The sequence below is a fragment of the Ambystoma mexicanum genome, chromosome 2q (assembly GCF_040938575.1).
Source record: "Ambystoma mexicanum isolate Mex_15411 chromosome 2q, UKY_AmexF1_1, whole genome shotgun sequence".
Classification (NCBI taxonomy): domain Eukaryota; kingdom Metazoa; phylum Chordata; class Amphibia; order Caudata; family Ambystomatidae; genus Ambystoma; species Ambystoma mexicanum.
This window is the reverse complement of record NC_090924.1, coordinates 885,371,079-885,396,947: the sequence shown is the minus strand read 5'-3', so window position 1 is coordinate 885,396,947 and position 25,869 is coordinate 885,371,079. Positions and strand designations below refer to the sequence as shown.

Sequence of the window (25,869 nt, the reverse complement as noted above, 5' to 3'; positions counted from 1 at the left end):
GCTGTTATCATTTTCCTAGTCAGAACCAGTTCATTAGAAGACAAGATGTTCAGTCTACATCATAAGAGCAAATCCCTATAATAAGGCGATGGAAATTTCCTCAGATAGCCTGACGATTCATTAACCTTTTGTCGTTCCCAGATAATACTGAAACACAATTTACTCTGTTTTTTTGTTCTAAGGTATCAAACCAGTCTCTTTCCAAAACAGCTTTTTTCACCTTGTTTGGACTACTTTTCAAGGTTTCAAGATCAGTGTTTAGGTTTCCTAAATGATCCTTAAAGCGCTCTTTTCATCTTGACAGATTGTTCTTATTGATTGAGGCAATCCCTTTTAAAATCTCAAAAGGTTCTGGGGGATTGTCTATGACACATTTGCAGAACAAAGACAGAGTTTTCCATAGAACAATTGATGTTAATGACTGTAGTTTTAATTCATGTCTTATTACAGCTGCAGGCACTGCATTCGGTAGTCTTAGACTTTTTTGCCAAAAGAAGGCTTCACATATGTCCCAGATTTTCCAGGATAAATTCAATAACGCCTCCACACCATAAGTTATCACTGGCGTAACTTTTTGCTTAAAAAAAGTGACAATTGGAGTGAGGGAAAAAGTACCATAACAATGGTACAAGGCTCTTCCTTGATTTGTTAGTTTTAAGAGTTTTTCCCTAATTAATGAGTAGTGGCCCAATTCATTAATGTTCTTGTTGATACATATTCCCAGATATATGATAGAATCCACTGTTTCCAGCAGGCTATTTTCTATCTTCCAAGTGAGATTTTCCCCTTTTTTTGTTTTCCGTAGGCAGACTGCATAATCATTATCTTAGATTTTCTCACCTTGTTTTTCATGTCGTTAATGTCCAAATATACTTTAAATTAATTTAGTTGCCGTTACAGTCCAATGGCTGTTAGATCTACAAAGACCAAATCATCTGTGTATAAGATCCACAGAATTGTACCATCTTCTATTGTTGGTGGGAAAGCTCTAATTTATTTTTAAGAGTCTATCAAATCTGCCAAGTAAAGCATGAACAAAAAGTGTGCAAGGGCACACCCCGGTTTGATTCCCTGATATGTACTTATTTTCTTGGTTAGGGTATTAGTTGTATTCAAATACAATGTTTGTATTGCCTCTAATAAATAATCCGGGCATCCCTAGTTCTTCAATTTTTTCCAGAGTAGTTCTCGATTTATAAAGTCAAAAGCTTGTTTGAGATTTATAAACCCAAGATACACTTTGCTCTTAGTTCAAGCACTTTTAATTTCAGCAAATTTAGATTGGACAAGTTTAAAGATGTACTAACTCCACTAACAAAGGCGGATTGCCTCTTGTCCAGAATATCCACCTTGATTGCCCATATTTTCAAGTCGTGCAGCAATATCGATGCAAAAAGTTTGCCTATGGAATCCAATAAGGCTTTGGGCCTATAGTTTCTGGGATTGCTGTGGTCTCCTTTTTTGAAGATTGCTACCACAACAGCATATGCATATTAATACATTCAATGTGTGTATTATGGCTCTTAATATCTGCCACTAATATGTGACTCTCGTCTGCTTTTTGATAAGGACAATGTTGTTAACAAAGTCTGTCTTATTGGGGAAATCTTTGATGTTTGCATTCTTTTCTAAGTGGTGATTTTGAACCTCCCAGATGTACAATATATGGATTTAACTTGGAAAATGTTACCTTATGAGGATCAGAAGTAAGGGATCTCCAAGTATAGAGGAACCAGGCTTCCCTCACACCTCCTTGCATGAGGGAAAAAAATATTACAGGTAAATTGCTCACCTGGTTTTGGTGTTGATATTCTCTCATTATGGTTTGTAATATATCTCCTGATTGTCTCTGACTTTTTGGGGCAAGAAGATATGCTGAGCCAAGTGATCATTTTCGGTTGATCTGCAGAAGGAGAGCACTCCATTTTTTAGGGGAAACGTTGCTTTAGTGTTACTCAAAAGACACAATTACCTTTGCAGCTATCTTCCAAGTGCAGAACAACTAATGTCTTGTTAGATACAAAGTTCTATTCAATCATTATTAGTACTTGGATGAGGGGAACAAGAACATCAAGGAGGTTATCCTGACAAGCTTTGCAGAATCTGTCAATGTCATTTCTGGAGTCTTTCGATTTTTTAGTCCAAAGAATGAGCAAAGCTGGTTCGAGTTCATGAATTTCCTTTACTTTATTAAATAAACAAAGGTGGGGAATTCTTCTATCAACGTATGCCTCTTGTCTTTTTCTAAAGGTTTCCGGGTCCAAGATTCTAGCTATATGCTTACATTTTCAGACAGAGTCCAATCTGAGGAACTAAGGTGATGGATTGAATCTGGGAGGACAAGGGATGTCCTGGATGATCTGGCATTTCTGGGAATGGAAGGATTTATATTTTCTGGATGGTCTTTCTTGAGCAGGTGAATGTTTGGAATGTTTTCCTGAATAGGAAGAGTAATCAGAGATAGCAAAACAAAAATAAACATAGTGATACAGGGAGGTAATTGTGAATTATACACATTTAAAAAAAGTGTATTTTTTATAGGAAGTAGATTGTCCTGATGTTCTGAGTGAGAGTGTTTACATTTCTAAGAGATTGATGAGTGAGATTTGTGAGATTTGAAATCTTTATTAAGATGAGGACTAAGGCGATGAATTAGATAAACTATAGAATATGCATATGATGTAGGCATGTGCACTTTCTGCATCATTTTCCAGCAGCAACAAGGCAGAAGGGATAAGAACCATTAACTGAGTAAGAGTGTTCTGGACATTTTATATGAGTCAATGTATGGAAGTTGGGGGCTTTTTAATCAGTTTATTACAGGAGTTTGCCAAAGGGATGATCCGGTTGCACCCATCCTCACAATGTACAGAATGTGCTGTCATGTTGAAACCCTTCTCCTGCTCCTGCGGAGAAGAAACACCCGGGAAACGAAATGCAATCTGGCGTCTAAGGGAGGGGGCGGTTCACGGGCTAATGGACCATCCATCCTGCAGAGATGCTACTCGGGGCCCTTTTAAGTACTGTGAGCAGAATAAGGGTATCTCATTTAGAAATCTAATTTGGTTTAAATGAGAACTTCTCTAAACTGTAGAAAGCAGCGGCGGAAAGGTGAACAGAGTATTCTTCAGCATGCAGCTGGGACAAATGGAGTAGCAGCAAGAAGTTGGCAGAAAAGATGTGGAAGGCATGAAAATGATGGGTGTAAGTGGTGAGCGGCCAGCACAACCTTGATAAACGTGGAGGAAGAGTGGTGAGCAGCCAAGAGCATATGTATGGAAATAGAGCTGTGACCTCTACATCGATAATTCCATTTGCTGGCACGTTTCTGGATGGGCAGAGCACAAGCTTGCCTATGGGGCCCCTGCGTTACCTCCAGCCAAGAGCGGGAGGTAAGTCAGGCACAACACTGGAAGTAAGCAGTCGGTATTACCAATGGGACTCCATGGAATGGGGATTTACCAGTATTCCATCCACTTGTAATCTGCCAGTAATTCCGGCAGATCAAGTGGTAGGAACAGTAATTCTGTTTGGTGGCATCCCGCCTGTTTTACCGGCGGCATACCACCAAACTCTTAATGAGGCCCATGGAGAGAAGGCTTGGTTCATTGAGGGTGTGAAACAGCCATGTGGCACAGAACAGTGCATATCTTCTAAGATGTCCCAATCGTAAGATGCACTAAACCTGTGTACCCTGAAATGATAGGCCTAAGTAAAAATAATAGAAACAACCAAAAACAATATTTAATTATAGTATTGCACTATCCAATAATCAAAACAATAAATCTAGGAGAATACTATGACTTTTCTTTGCCGAGTAATCAACACAGAAGTGGAGGAAGTCCTGAGGACATAGACATATATAGTGAAAGGCGCGCGGTTTGGAATGATCATTCTGACTTCAGCAATGTTCAGTTTAATGTTTTAAAAAATAAATAAATGTTCTTTTGCACAGATGCTTCTTTGAGTTAATGCGATAATATGAGCATGTTGGCCACAGAATCCTAGAAATGCTTTATCCTGTTTAAGGTTTAACACTGTCTGGTAGTTGATTTGACTTGAGGGCAATGAAGCATGGTTGGTGTCCTTACAATACAACCAACATGAAATAGTGGAAATAAACAACAAACATTGCATTCTCTCTGTTGTGCAGCTGAAAAGATAGTCACATGCCCGAAGATCATTTTATACACATTATATAACCCTCTTCATCTGTGCACATCTCATTAATTTTCAATATTGTGATTGGAATACAGTAAAAGAAATGAAGAATAAACTCAATGATAAAGAAATCTAAGTGACTCGAAAAATCATCAGATAATCATGTGTTCTTTCCAAAAACATGTTTTCTTGACAGTTGTGTAAGTAAAGTTGAAATGATAATCAAATAACTGAGTTACTGAACATATATCACGCTAGGATGTTGTTTCTTCAGTTAGATTTATAAAAGCAAAATCTTCTTATGACAATTATGCAAGTGTTCTGCCACACTTAATTTCTTTTTACAAACGGCTGAGAAATATTACATTTCATCTGATAAGTTAGTGATCTTCTTTCAAATCTACCAGAGTTAAGCAGTCTTATTTTTAATATACCCTTTTACAGGTGATTGCGTGCGAGCAGCAGATGGACACTACCTATGATGCCAGATGCGATGCTTGGTCCCTTGGTATTACTGCCATAGAGCTGGGAGATGGGGATCCGCCATTAGCTGATTTGCATCCAATGAGAGCCCTGTTTAAAATTCCAAGGTATGGTACAGTAAGAGATAATGCACAACTGCACAGGGTGGGCTTTAACAGAGCAGATGGAATGCTGCAACGAAATGGAAGCCCTCAGGCTCCCAGTAGGTCTCCTTCAATAGGTCTCAGAACACACATCTGCACAATAAGTTACAGTTGCTAACTGTTATACCACATGCATGCACCCATTCTTGGGTGCCCTTGTCGAAGGATAAGGAAAAAAGCTGAGCCTAAACTGGAGCTTGGTTCCTGATTATTGGCACCCACCTGCTATCACTATTCCATGTTTGTGGCATCAGCTCAGGAAGTCACTCCCCATCTAGTGACTATTGTTCCTTAGACTACAGTAGAAAATTTGTTCCTCATTACCTTTATAATCCGAAGGCTTTATATACCAGCATCTCCCATTGCCCGTAATAATACAATTACAGTTAGGGGCATGTTGGATAACAAAGTTTTGAGGATTGGTAACCATGGTTCAGGATGACAGTGTACTGGTAAACATGAGCCGAGTACTCGGGAGTGCAATATTTCAATGCCCTGTCGCAGATTTGAAGGAAATACAAAAGCTGGGTGGTGGTAACAATAGCTTTGGCCACCTGCTACCATCCAGTAATAGAGGTTGAGGACTTAGTGATTCTTGTGCTGGTTAAAAAGTTTACTTGAAAGAGGAGTAGCGTAAAGCATGTGGATTTTGGAATTCTACCACTTTTCCTGCTAATGTCCCTGAGACTACACCTGAAACCAAACTGAAGGGTTTGCCAACACGCACAGGTGCTTTTTGAACTGCCCTTTATAATAGTCATTATTGTTATCATTATTTTACGAATGTAGACAAAGCGACTCATAGAGGCTGCAGTCAGAAGAAGGACATTGAACATATACTTGTATGAAACTTCCAAAATACTTTCTAGTTACCTCCCGGCAGTGGGATATAGCAAAACATTTTAAGTATTTCGATTTGGTTTGATTAATATATTTATATGGCAGAGAGCATGGGTAAAGGTAGCGAAATTGAATACCGTTTATAAGGTAAACAAAAAACGAAACTATTGAACATATTTAATTTGTTTATAAATGGATATACAAAGAGAGAAGAAACTTTATTCTTCCAAATTTTAAAACCCTTTCAATTCTATCTGCCAAAAATGCATTGGAGTTTTTAAACAAAATAGAATCAAATCGACAATGTAGTTTTATTGCATATTTTTTATACTGCTTTCTTAAAATCCTAAGTTATAAGTAGTGCAGTGTCAATTTCGATGTATGACTTAAATTTATTTTTCATTTAAACCAGTTAACAAAATAATTAACAGTTGAATTGAAAGTATTTTCTTTTGTTTTGACTCTTTGGTTCTCTTGATTCAATTCCCATTTTATTTTTCCTTCAAATTCTTTCATTGGGCCTCATTACAACCTTGGCGGAATGGGTTAACAGGTGCCGCATTCCGCCTGATTATGAGGTCCCCTTGCGGGACCCGGTAAGGACGCCTGGTAAAACCAGGCGTCGTTACTGGGTCCCTTGAGGGGACCAGGGAGTTAATAACGGGCCGGTCGTAATTGGCCCGTTGTTAGCTCCCTGCACCCATTCCCATTGTGCCCTATGGGGGCTCAAATGGGAATGGGGAAGGTCCGGGCCCTGGTTCCCTGCAGGGGGAATTACCGGGCCCTCCAAACTCGGAATGGCCCGGTAATTCCCCATTCAGGGAACCCGGACCTGGTTTTGGTGGTAGCCATGCCGCCAATAGCGGCATGGCTACCACCAAAGCCATAATGAGGCCCATTATCTCGCTTGGTCTTTGTTTCCTGTTAATTCTCTTTCTGTATTGCACTCTTTCTTCCTACATTTTTCTTACATAATTCAACTTCCATTTGATCTTGTCTTTGGTCAAACGTCACTCCATTCTGTCACTAGTCTGATGATGCTTTCTCTCTTTGCACATGTCTTCTTTATCTTTTTCATTGCTATTAATTCTCTTTAGCTTTCAGCTCCATGTCTGTCTCCTTTCATTCCACCTAAACACCAACCTTTTGGCCCTGACAGGCCAGTGCCTCTCCAGTAATTAATGACACTTTATTCAGTGTCTTGATTGAAGGAAATCAGAGTCCTAGAGTGCATCCGCTATACATGCTAAATTATGATTATTGTTAAGCCAGGGGATAGTTCAAGTACTTGTCTTGGAAGCAAGACCATGCCGGGCAGCACAGATTCTAAACCGGACTCCAGCATGAAGCGTGATATAAGAACACCATTTATTTAAGCTCTCAACAACTCTGATTTGCTCTTCTTTGTGTGGCATGGGTGGAGGGCACTGGTCAATCAGGGAAGCGTCCATTAGCTGCTGCACAGGCACACTAATATTCATCTTCTGTCCTTCCTGGCTGTGGGCAGATCCAGCACTTCTTGGTTCAGTGCCCCTTTGATGTCTGTGTCCATGGCTGTTGCTGATGTACCCACCTCTAGAAATGGCTCTGCTCCTGCTTTACTTCTCATTCTTACTTGAGCCAGTGCCTGCTTCCTTACGCACCCGTTATTGTGTGTCCCATCTCCATATTTATTCCCACAGCTGATTTCCTGCCTTGCTTCATTGATTTGCTTATTTGCCTCTCAATTTCCCAACTCACAGTGTCAGCCTCATGTTAAACACCGCACTTTTATGTGTGTGTTTCCTGAAAGAAAACGCTCACAACTCAGAAAAACTACTTCAAAATCAAATTGTCCAATATAGGGAATACAATAATATCATGGGAGGGGTGTGTAAAATGGAGGGCAAGGTGGGGAGGACCTTTCCATGCAGTCTACGAGGAGAGACACACTTAGGAAAAGAATGGCCAGAAAAACAGGGGAAGCATGCCAATGGGAACGTGCTCATGGATTGCTTCATTCTCATTGTAAAGAAGCTGCCAACTTCATATTGCGAATGCCTCGCACACTGTACCTACCATGTAACATCTATGGAATGTATTTATTTATTTGTATTTTTAAAGCGCTCACACAGCCCGGGGGCATCGAAGCGCTGTTACAGAATCTTTATGTTGTTGTTGTTGTCGTCTTAGTTGCATATATATAACGTGCTTACATACCCTGTGTTGCTTTGTGTCGTCTTGCTTCCAAGGCGAGCACATTGCCACTGAGCTATACTCCCTGGACATGTTAGTAATGTAGCATGTCCAGATGTGCACTCTTCCCAAGCAGAAAGTTCTAAATATATACCTTGCTGCAGAGTGTTGACACTGGTGAGAGGAATTCGCAGCAACACCTCTGGGCTACTAATTTGTTTTCTAGGGCTATCTCCAAAGGTGAACCTGAATAAAAAAGTGCCTGCATGTTACAAGAAATACACACAACTAATCTACATTTATCAAAGCAATGGTCCTTTTTAAGTTTGTTGCCCACCACAGCAACCACTGTTGCTCCTGCAACCTACCTGTAACCTGCAGGGTAGTGCTTTATTGCTTCCCTGCTAGATTCACGCTTTATAAATCCCATAAATACATATATACATACATCTGTACTAACAAGGTCTCTACCTACCATGATTGAGTATTGAGCTTCATGGTGTATTTGAAGGTGGATGTATCTGCCTTACGGCTTATAAAATAATGTTAATACTACTAATGTGTGAGTCAACATATAAGATCCTACTGATGCACTATTGGGATTTTTACATAATGTCATGCCAGACTCCTCCCCCTTCTCAGCACTTCTAATAGCTGCTGTATTTACCCAATTTCCTTCAAACAAAAGCTGTACCACATGGAATATGAAGGCACACGATAATATGGCGCTTTCCCATTGAGTCCTGTGGGACTCCAAAATGAGGAATAACCTAAGGCATTATTATTCAGAATTCTCTGTAACCTTCAAGTTACCACTTGCTTACCTCATTCAGTAACACTAATTGCTTTTGGCAGTATTACATTTGGTAAACTTGTAATCAACCCCCCCCCCCCCGAAGTGTCTTGGTGTCATTTTGCTGATGCACAGGAATCCAGTTGAGGGGGTGGTGGGGTGTTACGGGGTGGGGGGCTGTTCAATGCCAGTGGTCTTAACCTTTTTCCAAAGCCAGTGAAAGTTCTTTTTCATGCTACTTACAGCTGTGCTGTGTGAGGGGGCCAGGGACGTAATTTCAGCAAAATGCCAGGGGTCACGGAAGTGACATCACACGACCCTTGACCCCCTGATGACATCACAGGAAGTGATGTCATTTGACCGCACCCCGCAGTGATATCGCGGGAAGCGATGGAACACAACCTTTCACCCGTTGACAAAACAGGGAGTGGCATCACATAGCATTGTACACTACGAAAAATATGGTTATGATATCACTATAATCTGATGTACATTTCATACAAAAATGGATCGCCATATGTATCATTAAGATCAGTGTGTATAGGCCCATATTACCAAATTACTGTAAATGCAAGCAGACGTCCATGACCAAATGATAATGATGTGTTATATAGCACTTATGCTTAAGCGCTTTATATAGAAAAAATATACACCCAAATATCACCCAACCTGTGTTGGTACTCATTTATCGAACTTGCATTAAAAAATACTTTTAGTGAGCTTTAGAGGTCGCAAGGCAGACCACAGAGGTCGCCAAAGAGAACTCAGAGGTCGCAGCTGCGACCTCTGGCGACCACTAAATGACATCCCTGAAGGGGGTATTTTATGGAATGCCATGAGCATCTCCTTCCCTGTGCAGGCAAAATGGCTGCAGTACTAAAGATGGGCCTTAAACAACACACGCTCTTTTTCAATCATAAGCTCTAACAGAGCCACTAGGTGAATCTGTTTTGGGCAAGATGAACTCTTCCCGTAGAAAGGCTTTGATTTCGGCCAAACATCGGCGACTTGCACGTAGGTCGTTGACTGCAATTTGAGAAGGCCTTTGTGACTAAAATTGAAATATTGTTGCACATTTGCAAGTTTCAAAATTGACATAATGAAATCCTAATTTATATTCATAGAGTTACAGCAATTGTGTCACAAAAATAGCATCCGTAATGTATGCATTTTGATGCAATCTGCACTCTTCCAATTCTTGGAAAAGTGAAGTATGTTCAAATGTCATAGAAAATGTGGGTACTAAAAGCACCGATTATTTTTCCTATTAGCTTAGAAAATGCCAGGCTTGGCCTATGGGAATGGAGTGTGCGGTGTTACCATGGCAGACAGATAGAAGCATATTTATTAAGTGTGTCTTCATGAGCTTTGCTATTTATATATTTGTGCGGCAACATTTTGAAATGAGTCCATTCATCGCACTAATAAAAACCAAGGGCTTCTCAAAATGACATCAAGCTCCGTTTGAGGAAATGCCGCCTCCGTGCTTGCGCGAAGGCGCATGCGTGGAGAGATGGAACTGCGATTTATTCAGCCAATTTTCTTCTGCTGCCTTGAAGAGGTAAATGTTCATAGAATTCACTTCTTTTCAGGAGAATGAGACTCATTTAGAACTCGCCCCACATCTATGCAGCATGGGAGGCTCAGTAAAATGTTTACATCCACTGGTTGAATGCTTCGATAATTTCATAGAACGAGATGTAAACTATTAGATGCACATTTGCTCTATAATGGATACACTTGGTTTATGTTTGTACTTTCATATAATTGTATACAAAGCGTGGAAGTCAGAGTGAACAGCACAGTCAATAACTGTGTATTATATTCGGAGCAAAAGCCTTTAATAAACAATCTAATATTGGTAGCGATGTAAACATCACCAATGCTGCAAAATGTAAGTACCTGCATGACATGCTGACTTCAGTACCCCAGTCCCTTTCAGAAGATTCACTTTCCTACTTTGTCTGTGCTCATACAGAGTCTTTTATTTATTTCTGTGGTGTCTCAAACCGTGTCACCTCGGCCAGTCATCATTTACGGGCAATGATTGGTCTGCATCCACAAAGCGGGACGCTCTAATACACCACATACCTCCTCAAAACAAAAACAAGTTAAACTGAACAAGAAATGAATCACAAATTAACAGGTTTTTTTTTATTTAGAGGTCCACCCCCCAACAGTTCAGGTGTAAAATGCATAATCCTGGAACGGTACAGGCCTACCGCGGTCCACCGGTATAGGGTACCAACCAAACAGCGTTAAGAGAATGTCTAGCCCTCAAATGACGTGGTGAAACTAGTAAATCAACAACCTATGCCTGGACCTCCTGTAGTGTATACGCCCCCACCCTCAGTACCTCTCCATCCATTGAGCCATGAGCAACCATTTGTGCTTACTCTTCCAAGATTTGTTTGCATGTATGTTTGTATGTTTGGGATTTATAAAGCTTAAATCTGCTTGGGAAGCAATAGAGAACTGTACACAATGGACACCTAGGGGGTTACAGATGGCAGGGGTAGCAATGGACCTGGGCTGGGTAGGGTAGGAGGAGTCGAGTAAAGTGGCACACTAGATGGGCAGAACCGGCTTAAGTGTAAATATCAGGGATTGGAGAGATGTTCTTTGGAGAGTAGGATCTTAAGGTCATCCTGAACTGTAATATGGAGGGGCCAGTCATATCTGTAGAAACTGGGGGGGTCATTACGAGTTTGGAGGTAGCCATGGCGCTTTTAGCGCTATGGCTGCCTCCAAACTCGGGTCCGGGTCCGGTCTTACTGAATGGGGACTTACCGAGACATTCCGACCTATGCGGACCCGGTAAGTCCCCATTCAGTAAGCCATTCCCCATTCCCATTTGAGCCCCCATAGGGCTCAATGGGAATGGGGAAGGCACTAATTATGGGCCCGCAAATTGCGGGCCCATTATTAGCTCCAAGGTCCCTTAATGGGTCCCGCAAAGAACGGCTGGTCAGACCAGCCGTTCCTGCTGGGACCCGCTAAGGGACCTCGGAATAGGACGGTAAGGGTTTACTGCCACCGGCATCCTTACCGGTGCCGGTAAACCCTTACGTCCCAACTCGTAATGACCCCCTGGGTCCGTAGCAGGAAAATGCGTGTTTCCTGTTTCATCCCTCTTGCACTTGTTTGTTTCCAGCCTGTCGATGTTGTGGCTTCTCCTAGTGTGCCGGACTGCAGAGCTGGTGAGTCTTTGGGCCAAGTAGAGTGCTGTTTTGGTTGTGACTGCTTTATACGTGATGCAAGCAGTTTTGAACATGATGCATGCTTGAAGGGGTCGCTAGTTCAGCTCTCTGAGGAATGGGTTGGGGTGGTAACATTTTCTTAGTCCTGCAATGAGTCATGCTGCTAACTGCGCAGGGATATTAATTCTATTAAAGACTAGGAGGCAAGCATTATGCAATATGCTTCAACTTCTTTAATTTACTACTCCTCAGCAGTTTCAACAAACCAATAAAACCAATAACAAAACACTGAAAAAAGTCTCAATAGGCTTTTCTTCTTTTCTTCTTTTGGAACTACAATCCCCATAGTCTCTGTAGTCCATCTCCTTCCATGCTCAGCTATGACCATTTCCTGTCCCTGAGCTCCTCCTCTCTTTTACTCACTCTAAATTGTCACTTTCAAGCTCCACACTATGTCCTGCCAACAGAGCGAAGACTTAAGCCCGTCCAATCTGTATGTCGATCCTCCTCGACTCCAGGCGACTATAGTTGCTAGTCTCCTATCTCAATTGTTCTTCTGCTCTTCTAGGAATAATACAAAGCAGAAAATTCAGGGTGGTGTCCATGTGTTGTCACTATCATATACAGTATTATCCATCACAATATACAAATGCGATATACACAATACATAACTTGGGCGGGAATGTAATGCTCGCCTCCTAGTCTTTAATATAATTAATACTCCCAGCGCAGTTAGCAGGGGTAATGTTCATTCTATGACAAGACTGGAGGCGAGCATTATGCTTGTTCAAAGCTTCCCGACACAGCGACCGTTAGGCTCTGGTTGGCTTAAAATAAAACTCTTTAAACATGCGATCATTTGCCCAGTCTGCTGCTAACATAATATCTCTCAGAGACACTCCTGCCATAAAGGCTTTAGAAGCCATAGCTCCTCGTACTGAGTGTGCTCCGTACTTTCCTAAGTCGATATTCGCTGCTTGCATGATCTCCTTGACCCATCTAGCAATGGTAGCTGTGGACATACCTTGAAAAGGTTCCCTACGCGCTATGAGCAATTGCGTGGTACTGGCTGCTCTGTGTTCAGCTGTCCTGCTTTCATACTCCTTGACGCAACTCGCTACGCAACACTTAGGTCTGTTTGGAAAATATGGATAGTGTACTGAAGAAGTACCTGTCTTAGTCCTCTTCACTATTGCGAAGGTCACTCCCTCTGGACCGAAGGACCTTCTATTTACTTCCAGTGCTCTCACATCCAATACGCGCTTGCAAGAAACTAGCTCCAGCGTGGCTTTCCTGGTGTCTAGGAGAAAACCTAGGAAGTCTAGCCTCTGTGCTGGCGTGGTGTCCGACTTCTCTACGTTGACAAGGAATCCTAGGCACAACAGCAGGTCTTGGACCCATTTCGTCTGATATAGTTGCTTCTTCATCCTCGGCCAACCGTAGGAGGTCATCTAAATAAATGATCAGCCTTAAACCTTTATCCCTTATCGCTGTCGCTACTAGCTTCATTAGCTTGGTGAAGGCCCAAGGAGCCGACGCAAGCCCGAAGGGCATTGTTTTGAATCGACAAAACTGTCCTTTCCAATGAAAAGCTAGGAAGGTTCTGAACTCCTCTGCCACTGGGACCGTTAGGTAGGCGTCCTTCAGGTCTAGTCTTGTCAGCCAGGTCCTTCTCTGAGGGAGTCTCGGAGCTGGTGGATGCCCACCATCTTGAAATGATGGTAGACTACCCAACCGTTCAGCTCCTTGAGGTTTATAACTGGTCACACTTTCTCCTTTCTGTGCACCAGGAACAAATTGCTTACGAAGCTGGGGTCTCTCGGACACTTCTCTATGGCGTTCTTCTGTGCCAGCTGATATAGCTTGTGATCTAGCAGTCTCTGTTCTGCGCGCTCTAATCGCTGTTTGTGCGGCTTGCGCTCTTGTATGGGTGGTTCTACAAATTCTAGATGCATACCTAGAATGGTTTGCAACACCCAGGCATCGCTGGAAAGCGTGCACCAGTTTCCTCAGAACATACCAGTTCTCCCCCCTACTGGAGGGTTATGCGCTGCTCTCACCTTGTGTGAATCCTTGACCTCGTCTGGATCCTCTCCCTCTGCGTCCTCTCGGGAAACACCCTCTGGATGGGAAGAAGGAATCCTGCTGCCTGTTCTCCCAGTATTGGGCTCTGGGATTTGGGGGTCTTCTACCTCCCTGGTTTCGACCAGCCATGCGACCCCTGTGACGACTCGTCCCGGCAAAAACCTGGTTAGGGAAGATCTTGCGGATTGAGGCTTGCACCTTCTCCAGAGAGGTGTAGGTACCAACAAAATGGCCCATTTCTTTTCTGAAGGTTTCTCCGATGAGGAGCCCTTGTGCTGCTTCTCCTGCCTCGTATGATGCGAGGTTGCTAAGTTTGGCATCAATTTTCAGTAATAGCCCCCTTCTTCGTTCCGATGAAATGGCACAGTTGGTATTGCCTAGTAAGCAGACTGTGCCCAGCCTGCCAGGGCGTCAGGGTCTACCTCTTCCCCCGTGTCTCTAGCCCTCTCTGCCAGGTCCATGATTTTTGAGAGCAGACCGGCTTGGTCTAGCACTTTCTCTTGGCAACTCTTCCAAGATCTGGCGATACCCTTACAGGGATCCTTGCTTGTTTTAGATACGAACGTAAGCATCTTGGGGTCTAGTTCCGGTGTTTCGGCTACTTTACCCGGAAGGTCTGGTCTCGGGCATTCCACTCGAAGGCGCTGTCGGACCTCTCTGTCGAGCGCTTTCCTTAATATCATGGTCATGTACTGTGCCACCCTTGGTGATGGTTGTCAGTCCGATGACCTCGGGTTCGGATGCTGTCTGGATCGAACATATCCTCTTCCACCTCCTCAAGGTGTTTCTCTTTGCGGATTCTCTTCCCTCCACTGGGCTTGACTTCCACCTCCTCTCCTATCTCATCCTTGTCTTGGGAGGGAGGGTCTCCTTCCAGTGACTCTCCTTCCGAGCCTGGGTTCTCCTCTCCTTCATCTTCTTCGCCGGGAGTGGGGGTTGTGAGGTTTGGCACTGCGCTGCAAATACGCTTCTCTGAGCTTTGCGAAGGCGTCGACTAGCTCCGGGGCCTTTTCTTTTGCCCCATCTGAAGGGCCCTGGGGGTCGCAAGAGGCTTTCCTCTTCCGAGCCTTAGTACTCCCCTTAGACCCTGCTTCAGAGGATTCGGTGGGCATTCGCACCGTCCTTATGGTGCGATCTCTGTGCTGATGTAAGATTGCTTCCAATGTCTCCAGACTCTCTTGTAGGGGCTTGACCCCTTGCGCCACAGCATCCACCAGTGAGTTCCCCAGCACCTCCCTGAAGTTGGCCGCTAAGTCCAGCGACCGCTCCTCTTCACTCCATTCAAATTCCGACATATTTTTGGGAGGTTGCTGTGTGCCTTAATAAGTGGTGCAAGTGTCTGTGCACGCCCACTTCACTAGATGGATGTCCTGATCAATGCCTTTGTGAGGATCTCACAGTCTTTATAACTGTCCTTTAGACTTAATATGGAAATCAATCCTATTAGTATTATTATTATTATTATTATTATTTATTATTTTTTATGGCATATATGTGGCTGCACCGGACTCTTTGTGTTTCTCAAAGCCTATTATGGGCTATCACTCAAATCCCCTTATTCGGGGCTCTGTGCTGTCTGATGGGTGAATTGGCTCATGTATTTCAATTCCAGCACGAGCTTCAGTGCCTCCGTGTGCACACTCTGCTGTTTGCTGCTCCGTGTGCTCTTCTGAGCGTGAGCGTTAGAGTCGGCAGGAGGGGCTGACTCGCCGGTCAATTCAGGCTTGAAAAACGGGTTCTAGAACTCCCGTTTCTGCGTTTAAGCTCCATGTGTGAGAGTTCACCGCTGGGCCACCGGGCCCGGCTCCTTTGTTTCTCCACGTCACAGTGCTAATGTGACGCGGAGATCCGGCACTCTGTACCTTGAGACCGCCCCCATGAAGTGGGGGCAGGAGAGTGCCAGCCAGGGCTCCGAAAGAAAGGGGCTGTCGTTCCCTTGTGGATTTATTAACCGCGTGATCATGATCTAAAAGCTGCAATAAATACACGCGTAGCTCGCAAAATGAATACGCTCGGATTGTGCACCGTGCTGGCTGTAGCGCTTCTAATCTATGGTATGCCTACAAATATGTAAGCTGCCTATGAAATTTACAGTAAATCTATATATCTTACATGTCTTAAACTATCCCACATTTAGCATTCATATGGAGGTAAAAATGTTGGTACTTATCTGCTTGAAGAGCAGTAAAAGAAGAGGAGGAGCTCAGGGACAGGAAGTGGTCATAGTTGAGCATGGAAGGATATGGACTATAGAGACTATGCAGATTGTAGTTTTAAAAGAAGAAAAGAATAAAAGCCTATTCAGACTTTTTTCAGTGTTTTGTTATTGGTTTTATTGGTTTGTTGAAACTGCAGAGGAGTAGTAAATTACAGAAGTTGAAGCATAATGCATAATGCTCTCCTCCAGTCTTGTCATAGAAGTAGGGTGTTGCCACCATGCATGTAGGCGATGGCCAGGACTTGGAGAACTGTTTCTCGCTGTAGGGATAAAAGTGTTGACTTTGCAGAGGAATTCACGCTGGTACCATGCTGCTTGGGAATTCTTGGGAATATGTGTCTTGAATGAGAGGTCACAGTCGATAATAAAGCTGAGAGATTTTGCACTGAATGCGATTAGAGACATAACATTGTTGAGTTTCAAGTTAGTCAGTCAATTCTGGGCTTGGGCACACTTGGTGGGGTTTCCTAGGAGAATACGGTTTAGGAGGGTTGAGCTTCAGGTAGGTGATTAACATAAGGTCTTTGATGGGGGACATACATTGCTTGAGTTGAATGATGTCATTGGTGTGGAAGCTGCAAAACGTAAAAGAACAACATTGAAAAATACATGCACAAAATATAGCTTGCCTCAATGATAAAGAGTGCTAAGCGGCTTGCTGAGCTTCTTTGTAGATGAGGTGAGGCACTCTCCTTGATTTGGGAAATGTTGCATATGCGCCTGGTTGACACCTACACATGGGCCTCCACAGGGAATTAGAGTGAGAAGAGCCTATGCTGCAGGCACATGTCCATACTACCCAGTGGCAATGTATGCATAACTATGACAGGTTCTGTGACCCTAACTGGTAATGTTGGCACCACTGTGCCCCATGCACCATGAGCCTGTTACAATCCCCAGAAGCTTACCAAGACTCCTACTTTCCACTGAAGTACGTTTTTTTTGGGCATCCTCCTCAAGGATCCCGACATAGCCCTCCACCAAAACATTGATATCCCTCAGTTATACATGAACATAAAAGAGTTCACAGGAGATGAGCAATTTTCTTATAATGACCTAGCCATCATCTAGTCCTGGATGTTGACTGCCTACCTCAAACTTAACCCCTACCAGACTGAATTAGTACTCATCGGTCTCCTCCCTCAGCAACAACAATGGCGCAATGATATGTGCCTTATATGATTTGATCCACAACTCTAGGATTCAGCAAAATCCTTAGGCTTTACCATCAGCAGAAGCCTGTCCTTCCAGAAACATGTAGCCATAAAGGCACAAATGGCTTGGCTCAAATTTCCACCCTTTGCTAACTCAAAGCTTTCAGCATGTTGCCGGATTTCTGGACCATAGTATAGGCCTTCGTAGTCTCACACATCAGTGGTAAAAATGCCTTCCTGACCAGTCTCCCAGTCCCTCACATGGTAACTCTGATAGCAGTCCACTATGTTGTAGCATGCCTCATTATGGGTGGAAGTGTATTTTACTGAATAACTGCCATTCCTACACGAACTACACTGGCCCCCTCTCCAGGTTGGATACTGTTCAACACTGTATATATAAACTGCAAAGCATTTACCAGTAGCACACAAGTGCACCTGGTCCCTAAACTGCACATATCTGGTGGCACATGCTCCTCGCACCACAAATTGATCAACCGTGTCAAATCACAACGTTATGCACCCACCCTCAGAAACTCAATACCTGTCTCGGTCAGCATGGAGTGCCCCCACCATTCTCCAATTCTACAAAACTCTCAAAACCTCGCTTTTCAAAAATAGGTGACCAAGGACTAATACCCATGGACACATAAACTGGAGCACTGACCGATACTCACAGTACTGTGCTACTTTTAAATGACGCCAGCTGAAACACTGACTGCCCACACCTTATACAGTGCTCTGCTGCTCTCTATCTGGGTCCATGATTTAAACAGCAACATAAAAATACATTTAGTGAGTTCATTACAAAAATAGTTTAATAGCACCCTGAATAGGACCCATTGATTTTTGTATATGGTGGTTATGGAAATAGCTGTTTGCGGGTCTGCTGGATTTTTAATGAAATACTGCTGGAGAATATTACCACCTCTACAAGTGGCATTTCTGAAAATTCGCCCAATATTACAACCAACAAAATGCTTTCTGCAAGTTGTTATTCAAGGGCTAAACTAGTACAATGTTCAATAAATCTGTCTTTTAAAAAAACATAGTAATTACAAGAGGGAGGCCTCTTGATCATCTGTTTCCTGAGGTGAAAACTTTTGAAAGTACACGCAATTGTGTACAAATCCTTTCTGAAACGCTCACTTGCAGCTGAAGTCCACTTTCTACATTATCTATCTTCTCTCTGTTTAAGAGATGATTTCCAAAGACAGAGGGCCTCATTACACGGTAGGCGGTAAGGGTTTACCGGTACCGCCCTACTACGAGGTCCCTTTGCGGGTTGGGGAATTTAACGCCTGCTTTTTTCAGGTGTTAAAAACCAACCCGCAAAGGGACCAGGGAGCTAATTATGGTACCGCAATTTGCTGTGCCGTAATTAGCACCTTCCCCATTCCCATAGAGCCCTATGGGGCAAAAATGGGAATGGAGAAGGGCAATGGGGGAAGGGGGGATCACCGTCCCGCCAACCTCGGAATAGTGCGGTAATTCCCCTTTCCACCAAGGCGGTGTCAGTATTTTACCGGCATGGACCAAGGTGCTAATCGGTCCACCACCATCCGTGTAATGAGGCCCAGAGAGTGGAACTCCTGGGGGAAGGCCGAAGCAGCCAATACGCTATTAGTTTATAGGCTGCTGCGCATGCCACCCGTGCTAGTGTGCCGCATGTATTTTGCTCATGGAACCAGAGCCCTAAACAAAATAGATTTGGTAGACCAGCGAGGGTGGCATTTGCAATCGCCAATAAGCAAATAGATTATTGGCTGCTGCAGCATTCCCCACAGCAGTATTTTTCAGGAATAAAACACATTCTATCTGTATGAATTTGACACTAAGGTTTACCTAAAAACAGATTCTTTGATCAGCATCCACTGATTCTGACTGTCACAATGCTAACAAAAGCTGGTAGTCAAATACTTCCTAACACTCGCATCTGCTTCTATCTGCATCCCTGCCTTCACAAGTGGGGTAGTGCCGCGTTTCCTCTTTGTGTTCCTTAGATAGACAAATCAGACATGCCCGCTGAAAAACAAATAACTCTGAAGCGGGGAAGTCAAAGTGCAATGTAGGTTTTGCATGGCAATCACACGTGCGTGTCTGTAAACATTTACATAAAAGCCGGACAATGCTACCTCCATGTAACCAGAGTAAAATGCATAGTGCTACATTGAGCATCATGGCGGAATGTTGTGTATAGGAGGGTATAGTTCCAAACTCCTTAGAAAGAACAGAGGAGCTAAAGCTGTAACAACTGATGGCACACACAAAGGGTGGAAGTGAAGACATCTTCTGACTGGTGATGTCAGGCTTCTTAGAATGGCATAACACAGCATAGCAGCCTCATAGTAAAATAACCTGGGGATTAAATGAGGAAATCGGCACACCGCTCAAACATTCAACACACACAGATTCCGGATTTAAACAAGGATTGCAGGAAACACATTATCCCACAGGATGACACAGAGAAATGTGAAGACACGGTAAAAAAAATGTAAGGTGTGATATAACTGAAAGCTCAATGAATCCGTGTGGATGCTCTCCCCCCCTATTTGTGGGTTCTTCCATGTTGCATTTTAGAGCATACTTTTTTAGAAAATTGGGTAAAAAGCCAACCAGTTTGCAATTGGTGCTGATGGGCCCAGGGGGCAGGCATGGTATTTCTTCCTGGACATCTATGATAGATATCCAGTAAAAAGATACCATCTCTCTGCCCTGGGCCCCACAGCATCTAACACACTCACACAATGAACTGAAATACAATTATATTTTATTTATATCACGCTCATACACAAGCGTTTCAGAACGTGACCAGGCAAAGGGAGGGGAACAGGGGAGAACAAAAACAACAATCTTACTAGGCCCAGTGACATTAAGAGTGGGCAGATGCATGGGGCAGTATGCCCTTGAATACATGTGATTGGGTTTATGCAAGTCCCCTGGGCTCCATAATGCCTCAGAAGGAGAGCAAAGTTTGGCAGGTGGGTAGGGGGATTGTGCAACAAAGGCATTTTTAAAAGGGCTCTGTTGAACAACCCTCCTTCCTCCTTACCCCCCACTTGCCAAAATCAGCTCAAAGGAGCTCAAAGGACCAACACCAACACACAGCAAGAACTCTATCATTCACACAAGCAACCATCACCATACACTCACTCATAACACAAAAATACACACATCCATCTACATAGTTAAATAAAAATAAATGAACATAAATGTACCTTCTGCCCCGGTCCTAAAGTTTCATCCTCAGCGCTCCAGCTCCTGCATCATGAACGCGAATTGGAAAGCAAGAGCTTCCTGGTTCCTGCATATGCGTGCAGGGGCCTGCATGTGGGTGCTGAAATGCCCCGCTCCAACCTGCTCTTTCTGTATGTGCAAAGAGGTGCAGGAGCTCCATTGCGCACATACAGACATGCAGTTCCCAAGCCAGCATTTCCAATGAGCTATGCAATGCTGGTGAAGCCAAACGCCCCCAGCCTTGCATGGCTCATTGAGCATGTGTGGCTGGGGAACTGTACTGTCAAAGGGAAACATTGTTGGTCATTCTGAGTTGGACGATAAGGGTTAGCGGGCACCGGTAAGGATGCCGGTGCCGGTAAAACCTTACCACCCAATTCCGATGTCCCCTAGCGGGAACCACAAAAGACGTGTGGTCAGACCACACATCCTTATCGGGTCCCGTTAAGGGACCTTGGAGCTAATAACGGTACCGCAATTTGCGGTACCGTTATTAGCGCCTTCCCAATTCCCATTGAGCCCTATGGGGGCTCAAATGGGAATTGTGAATGGTTTACTGAATGGGGACTTACCGGGTCCTCCAGGGTCGGAATGACCCGGTAAGTCCCCATTCAGCCAGACCGGACCTGGACCTCGTATTGGAGGCAGCCATGGTGCTAATAGCAGCATAGCTACCTCCAATCTCGGAATGACCCCCAATTGATTCCCTCTGACAGTTCGGCCAGCCCAGTAGCGCTCCCTCAGATGGAAAAAGCAGCTGAGGGAGCGATCAGTGTTTCACTGGGCTGGCTCCTTGACTCCTCCATAATGAGTGAGGGTCCACTGGGTCGACACTCACTCACCGATTATGGATGAGCCACCCCTGCCCAGGGCTCCTCCTGCCCCTCTTTTCTTTTTCTTCGCTCCATTTACAATTCAGGCTGGTCTAAGAGGTCGAAATGCCTCTGATAAGTCTAGTAGATCCAATAACCCAGTCTTACCCCTATCCATAATGTCCAACATATGGGTCTGCAGATCTAACAAGGCACTCTCAGGGCCATGATTCGAACGAAAGCCAGATTGCTTCAGATGTTTGATAGAAGAGAGATCCAGATGTTCCTGGAACTGCACGGTTGTTGTTTTGTCAATTTTCTAAATGGAATTGGACATTCGTAATTGGTTTTCGATTAGCCGTCTCCCTGGGATTTAGACATGCTTTATTTAAGAGGGTGGTAACCATGACCTCCTTTATGGAATTGGTTGAAGAGTACCCGATCAAGTATCTTAGAGTGGTGGGAATGGAGAGCGAGAGAGGTCTGTGGAATGTAAGTGACTCCGATCAAGCAATCCCACTAAGTCAGTGCCTTGTCTGGGATGCCCAAGGGAAGCCCTTATTTATGTATTTTATGGCAAGTTATAATCTGGATGATGAACCCTTGTATAACACCCCTCTCTTAGAATCCCCCTGTCCCCACTAAGCCAAGAAGTAGATTTGTTTTGCAAATTTAAAAGGTTTATTTGAAAAATTAAACAATATATATATGTCACACTTTTACAATAAATTAATAATTGATATCACACTTCTGAATATATTGTTTATCAACAATGGGTAATCTGACACTAGCACACCTCTTTACAATCAATGAGAAGTTGGTATAGGATGGATAAGGCAGCGAAAATACTTTTATGGTTTCAAGGGAAAAACAATGAGGAATGAAATGCAGTACAGAAATAACTTGATATGATTTTAGCAAAAGATAATATAATCACTTTTTCTCTGGCAATTCACCCCCCCATGCAATGTAAGAAATGGAAGGAGGAGCACACAGTTCTCAGAAATGCAATCAAATACAATACGAAATTCAGTTCCCCCCCAGCAAGCTTAGAGGAAAACAGGTAGAAGTTTGAAACACAGGCAAATTACTTTAATGTGGTTTGCAAGGAAGTGAAAAGGTGCTAAAATTGCTTTTAATTCCATCTGGAGGGTAGGTGATGGCCACTTTATATTAGTTCAGGCTCACTTTAGCAATGCTCTATGAGTAACTAGCAGGTTAAACGAATTTTAGCAAAGGAAAGCAAGGAGCTGCTGACTTTTTTACTGGAGAAGAAATCAGGCCAAATCGCAAATCGCGGTAAAATTCGCAAGTGCGTGAATCGTGATTACGGCAAAAGTATAAGGAGTAGCAAGTCGGTTTTAGGTTCATTGGGAAGCCTAGAATCCCAGAGATACGGACGATTTAGTAAAGGTAGTTTTTCGGATTTAAAGTAAAACTCAAAATGAAAGGTGACAGTTTGCAGCTTTAGAATGACAGATGACAGCTCGCAGCTTTAGAATGACAGATGACAGGATTACTAGGAGGCAGTTCTACTTAGGTTAAAATAGTTTGCATTAGATTATTTTAACTAAGGGGTTGGGTTTCGCACAGTTCTGGCAGTACTCACACTATATTTTTAGAAGGACTGGGCCTCGTCACGGATCGGGTCAACTGGACTGGACTTCGGGCGGCTCTGCTCACAGCGTCTGGGTCAGCTCTGCTCTGCTGTCCTGGGTCTGCTAGGCACCGGTTCTCTGGATCGGGTTCTGCCTTCTCTGGACACAGCACGGCTCCTGGTTCTGGATGTTTCTGTCACAGGGTTCTAGGCCAGAATCAAACAGCTCAGCCCGGCTATTTGAAGAGTTCAGTTGCAAAAGATTTTGAGGCCTGCTGACAAATACTTTTGCTTGCAGTGGGCCTTCTTGGTTCAACGTTCTGTAGTCTCTGTTTAGCTTGGAAGTCTAAGTGTTGGATCTCTGGATGTGAATTCGTCGTCAGCATGCTCCGCAGCAAATGGAATTGAATCCCTATCTGTCCTGCACTGTCTGCTTTTATGTGTTTAGAAAGTGGGTGTGTGTGTGGCATAACTGAGCCTGCCCCTCTCTACTTGTCATTGGCCCAATTCTCCCCTGTCCCATGATTGGGGGAAGGAAATGGATTGTCATCATGATGAGGTCTGTTTATGGGTCAGAGGATCCTCCCCTGGTCAATTTGCCCACAAATCTATATTTGATTCAAATACATATTTCCCAGATACACAAGTGGTTGACATTACATGTACATATTACTGATGAATTAAGACAGGTCTCTGTTCAAGCCCTATTGTTCCTGCAAGCTGGGATTCAGAAATGACAACATTTTGCGCTTTTTGGTCGGTTTACCAATATCAGACATTTACCAAAAATTACACAAATGTGCGCAAGGAGTATGGACATTAATTGATGACGTGTCAGATTTTTAACATGCAGACATTTGAAGTAAGACCCTATTTTCCGCTAGCAACCCCCCAGAATACACCACAGGGTCCTAACACCTCTTAAAATGTGCACGGAAAAATCCCAAGAATAATGATATTATTTATATCATTTTGACCAGTCCGCACTATGAGTTATCTATCTTTTTAAATTTATGCCCTGGTCAAAAAGGGGTGTGGCTTCCCACATCACATGGTGGAATAACTGGTTTATCCACTTCCCCCAAGCTCAGCTTGCTAGCAGAGGCACTGCCCCTCCCAGTTTCCCCCAAGAGGAAGCCAATTTACGACCCCCCCCAATATAACATTTGCCTGAGCCCAGGACATGGCTTTGTTCAACCTCCTGCAGTCTGCAGGTACCCCTCCCTTAATTCAATCAGAGAGGTGTCATCTCCTTTTGGCAGGGGCAGCAGGATGCAGCTAGGCCTGGGAAGAGTGGATGAGCAGGTTTCTCCTGTCGGGGGTAGTTGTCAGGCAGAATTCAGCTAAATGTCACTTTAGTTCCCAGTTTAAATCAAACTTACAATTTTTACATATACATTAAATAATTACTTCCTTCAAGTCATTTCAGAATATAGTTTTACATTGTATCCACCTCTTAGCAAGTCTTTCCTTGGCCTGGTTTGGGTTCATCTGTTCAGTTTTACACAAAGGTCTGGTGGTTTTAAAACGCCGGCTTTCTGATAGTGGTGAGTACCAGTATTGCATCCATTTTTGACATTAAGAAAATGAATTCCCCACAGTTCTGTGTTGCTTTTGGCAATCAGCATAGCCATTCCCAATGGTTTCAGGCTACTGTGTGTGTAGCCCAATGGTGGTTTTAGGCAGTGCCCTCCTGTGCTCAAAACATAGGCAAAAATGGGTGGCAGCCTATTCTTCATGTTTTCCCTGTGCACTCTCTGGGGAGTTCTGGCCATCATGATGTTTTCAATGCCAGTAATGCACAGTTTTATGGTAGGGCTTGGATGCATGAGTAAAAACATCCCACAAGCCGGAGGGGCTGTTGGTCTCAGCGTTTGGTTTCTTTAAGTCAGGTATGACTGTGGCTGTTTTGTAACAGGCTGGAAAGATAACAGTTGAAAGAGATTAATCAGGCAGAGAGGTAAGTGAAGATGACAGATGTAAGTTAAATTGGAGGTGAAGCAAATAGAGAGACGAGTGTGGGGAGCAGCGGAAAATGAGGGAAGGGGTTTAAGAGAAGAGCTCACAAGGTGTCCAGTATTTTGGTGATTTTAGTGAAGAAGTAAGAGGCAAAGTCATTAGCGTAGAGACAGGAGTAAATTGAACAGTTCTTAGTTTTGTGACAGCATGGCCTGGAGGATCATTTTGGGAAGGTGCAAACTTAGAGAGAAAACAAGAATAGTGTAATAGGAGGATTTGGCTGCAATGAGAGCCCTGGGCAGGGTCAGAATAGAGTCCTTCTAGGCAGTTAGAAGTGTGAGGGAACAGTCTTTGCAAGAAACAATACATTTTTGGCCTCAGCATCTTGATGGCTGGGGAGATTCATGTTTGAGGCTGTGGACCAAAGTGGGGTGAAGAAGTGGGCTAAAGTGGGGCGAAGAAGTGGGCAGGTCGTGATCATTCAATGGGTTGACACTCTGGAGTAGAATTTGGTCAAAACAATTTCAATGGAGTGAGCAGGTGTTCGAGAGAGAGCTTAAAACACGATATTGATTTGGTCTAGAAAGGGGCCCGTAGATTCTGTCTTGAATTTATGTTTGGTGATAGATGAGGGAAGGGGATTGGAGAGTGGGGTAGGATTATACATGGTGGAGTCAATCAGAGAGTGATCATGGGTGGAGGGGTTAATTGTGGCAGCAGATGAGACCAAGTTAGAAGCAAGGAATATGAGATCAAGAGATTTGCCTTGGGTGTAGGATGGAAGGTTACGTAGGTTGACTAATAAGTTGTCAGAAACAGTGGAGCCAAGTTGGAGCTGTTAGGCCTTTGTCGTATTGGATAGGATGCGGTCACCCATTAGGAGGGTAGGGACATCTGCCCGGAGAATTTCACAAAAGAGGTCAAGATCAGGGAAGAAGTTGTTGACGGTGCCTAGTTATGTTATGTGATTTGATATTTGTATAGTGCCTACTGCCATTGTTACAGCTTCAAA

The 25,869-nt window shown here is 43.6% G+C and overlaps 1 protein-coding gene across 6 annotated transcripts in view; it reads left to right on the top strand.

The window, feature by feature from the left end:
• The window catches only part of MYO3A (myosin IIIA), a 2,295,212-nt gene that overhangs the window by 417,547 nt on the left and 1,851,796 nt on the right, over nucleotides 1–25,869 (top strand). For all 6 annotated transcript variants that reach the window (XM_069648154.1, XM_069648153.1, XM_069648152.1 and 3 more), the window contains exon 8: nucleotides 4,606–4,751. In XM_069648154.1, the coding sequence (XP_069504255.1) occupies nucleotides 4,606–4,751 (146 nt within the window). The remainder of the gene's footprint in view (nucleotides 1–4,605; nucleotides 4,752–25,869) is intronic.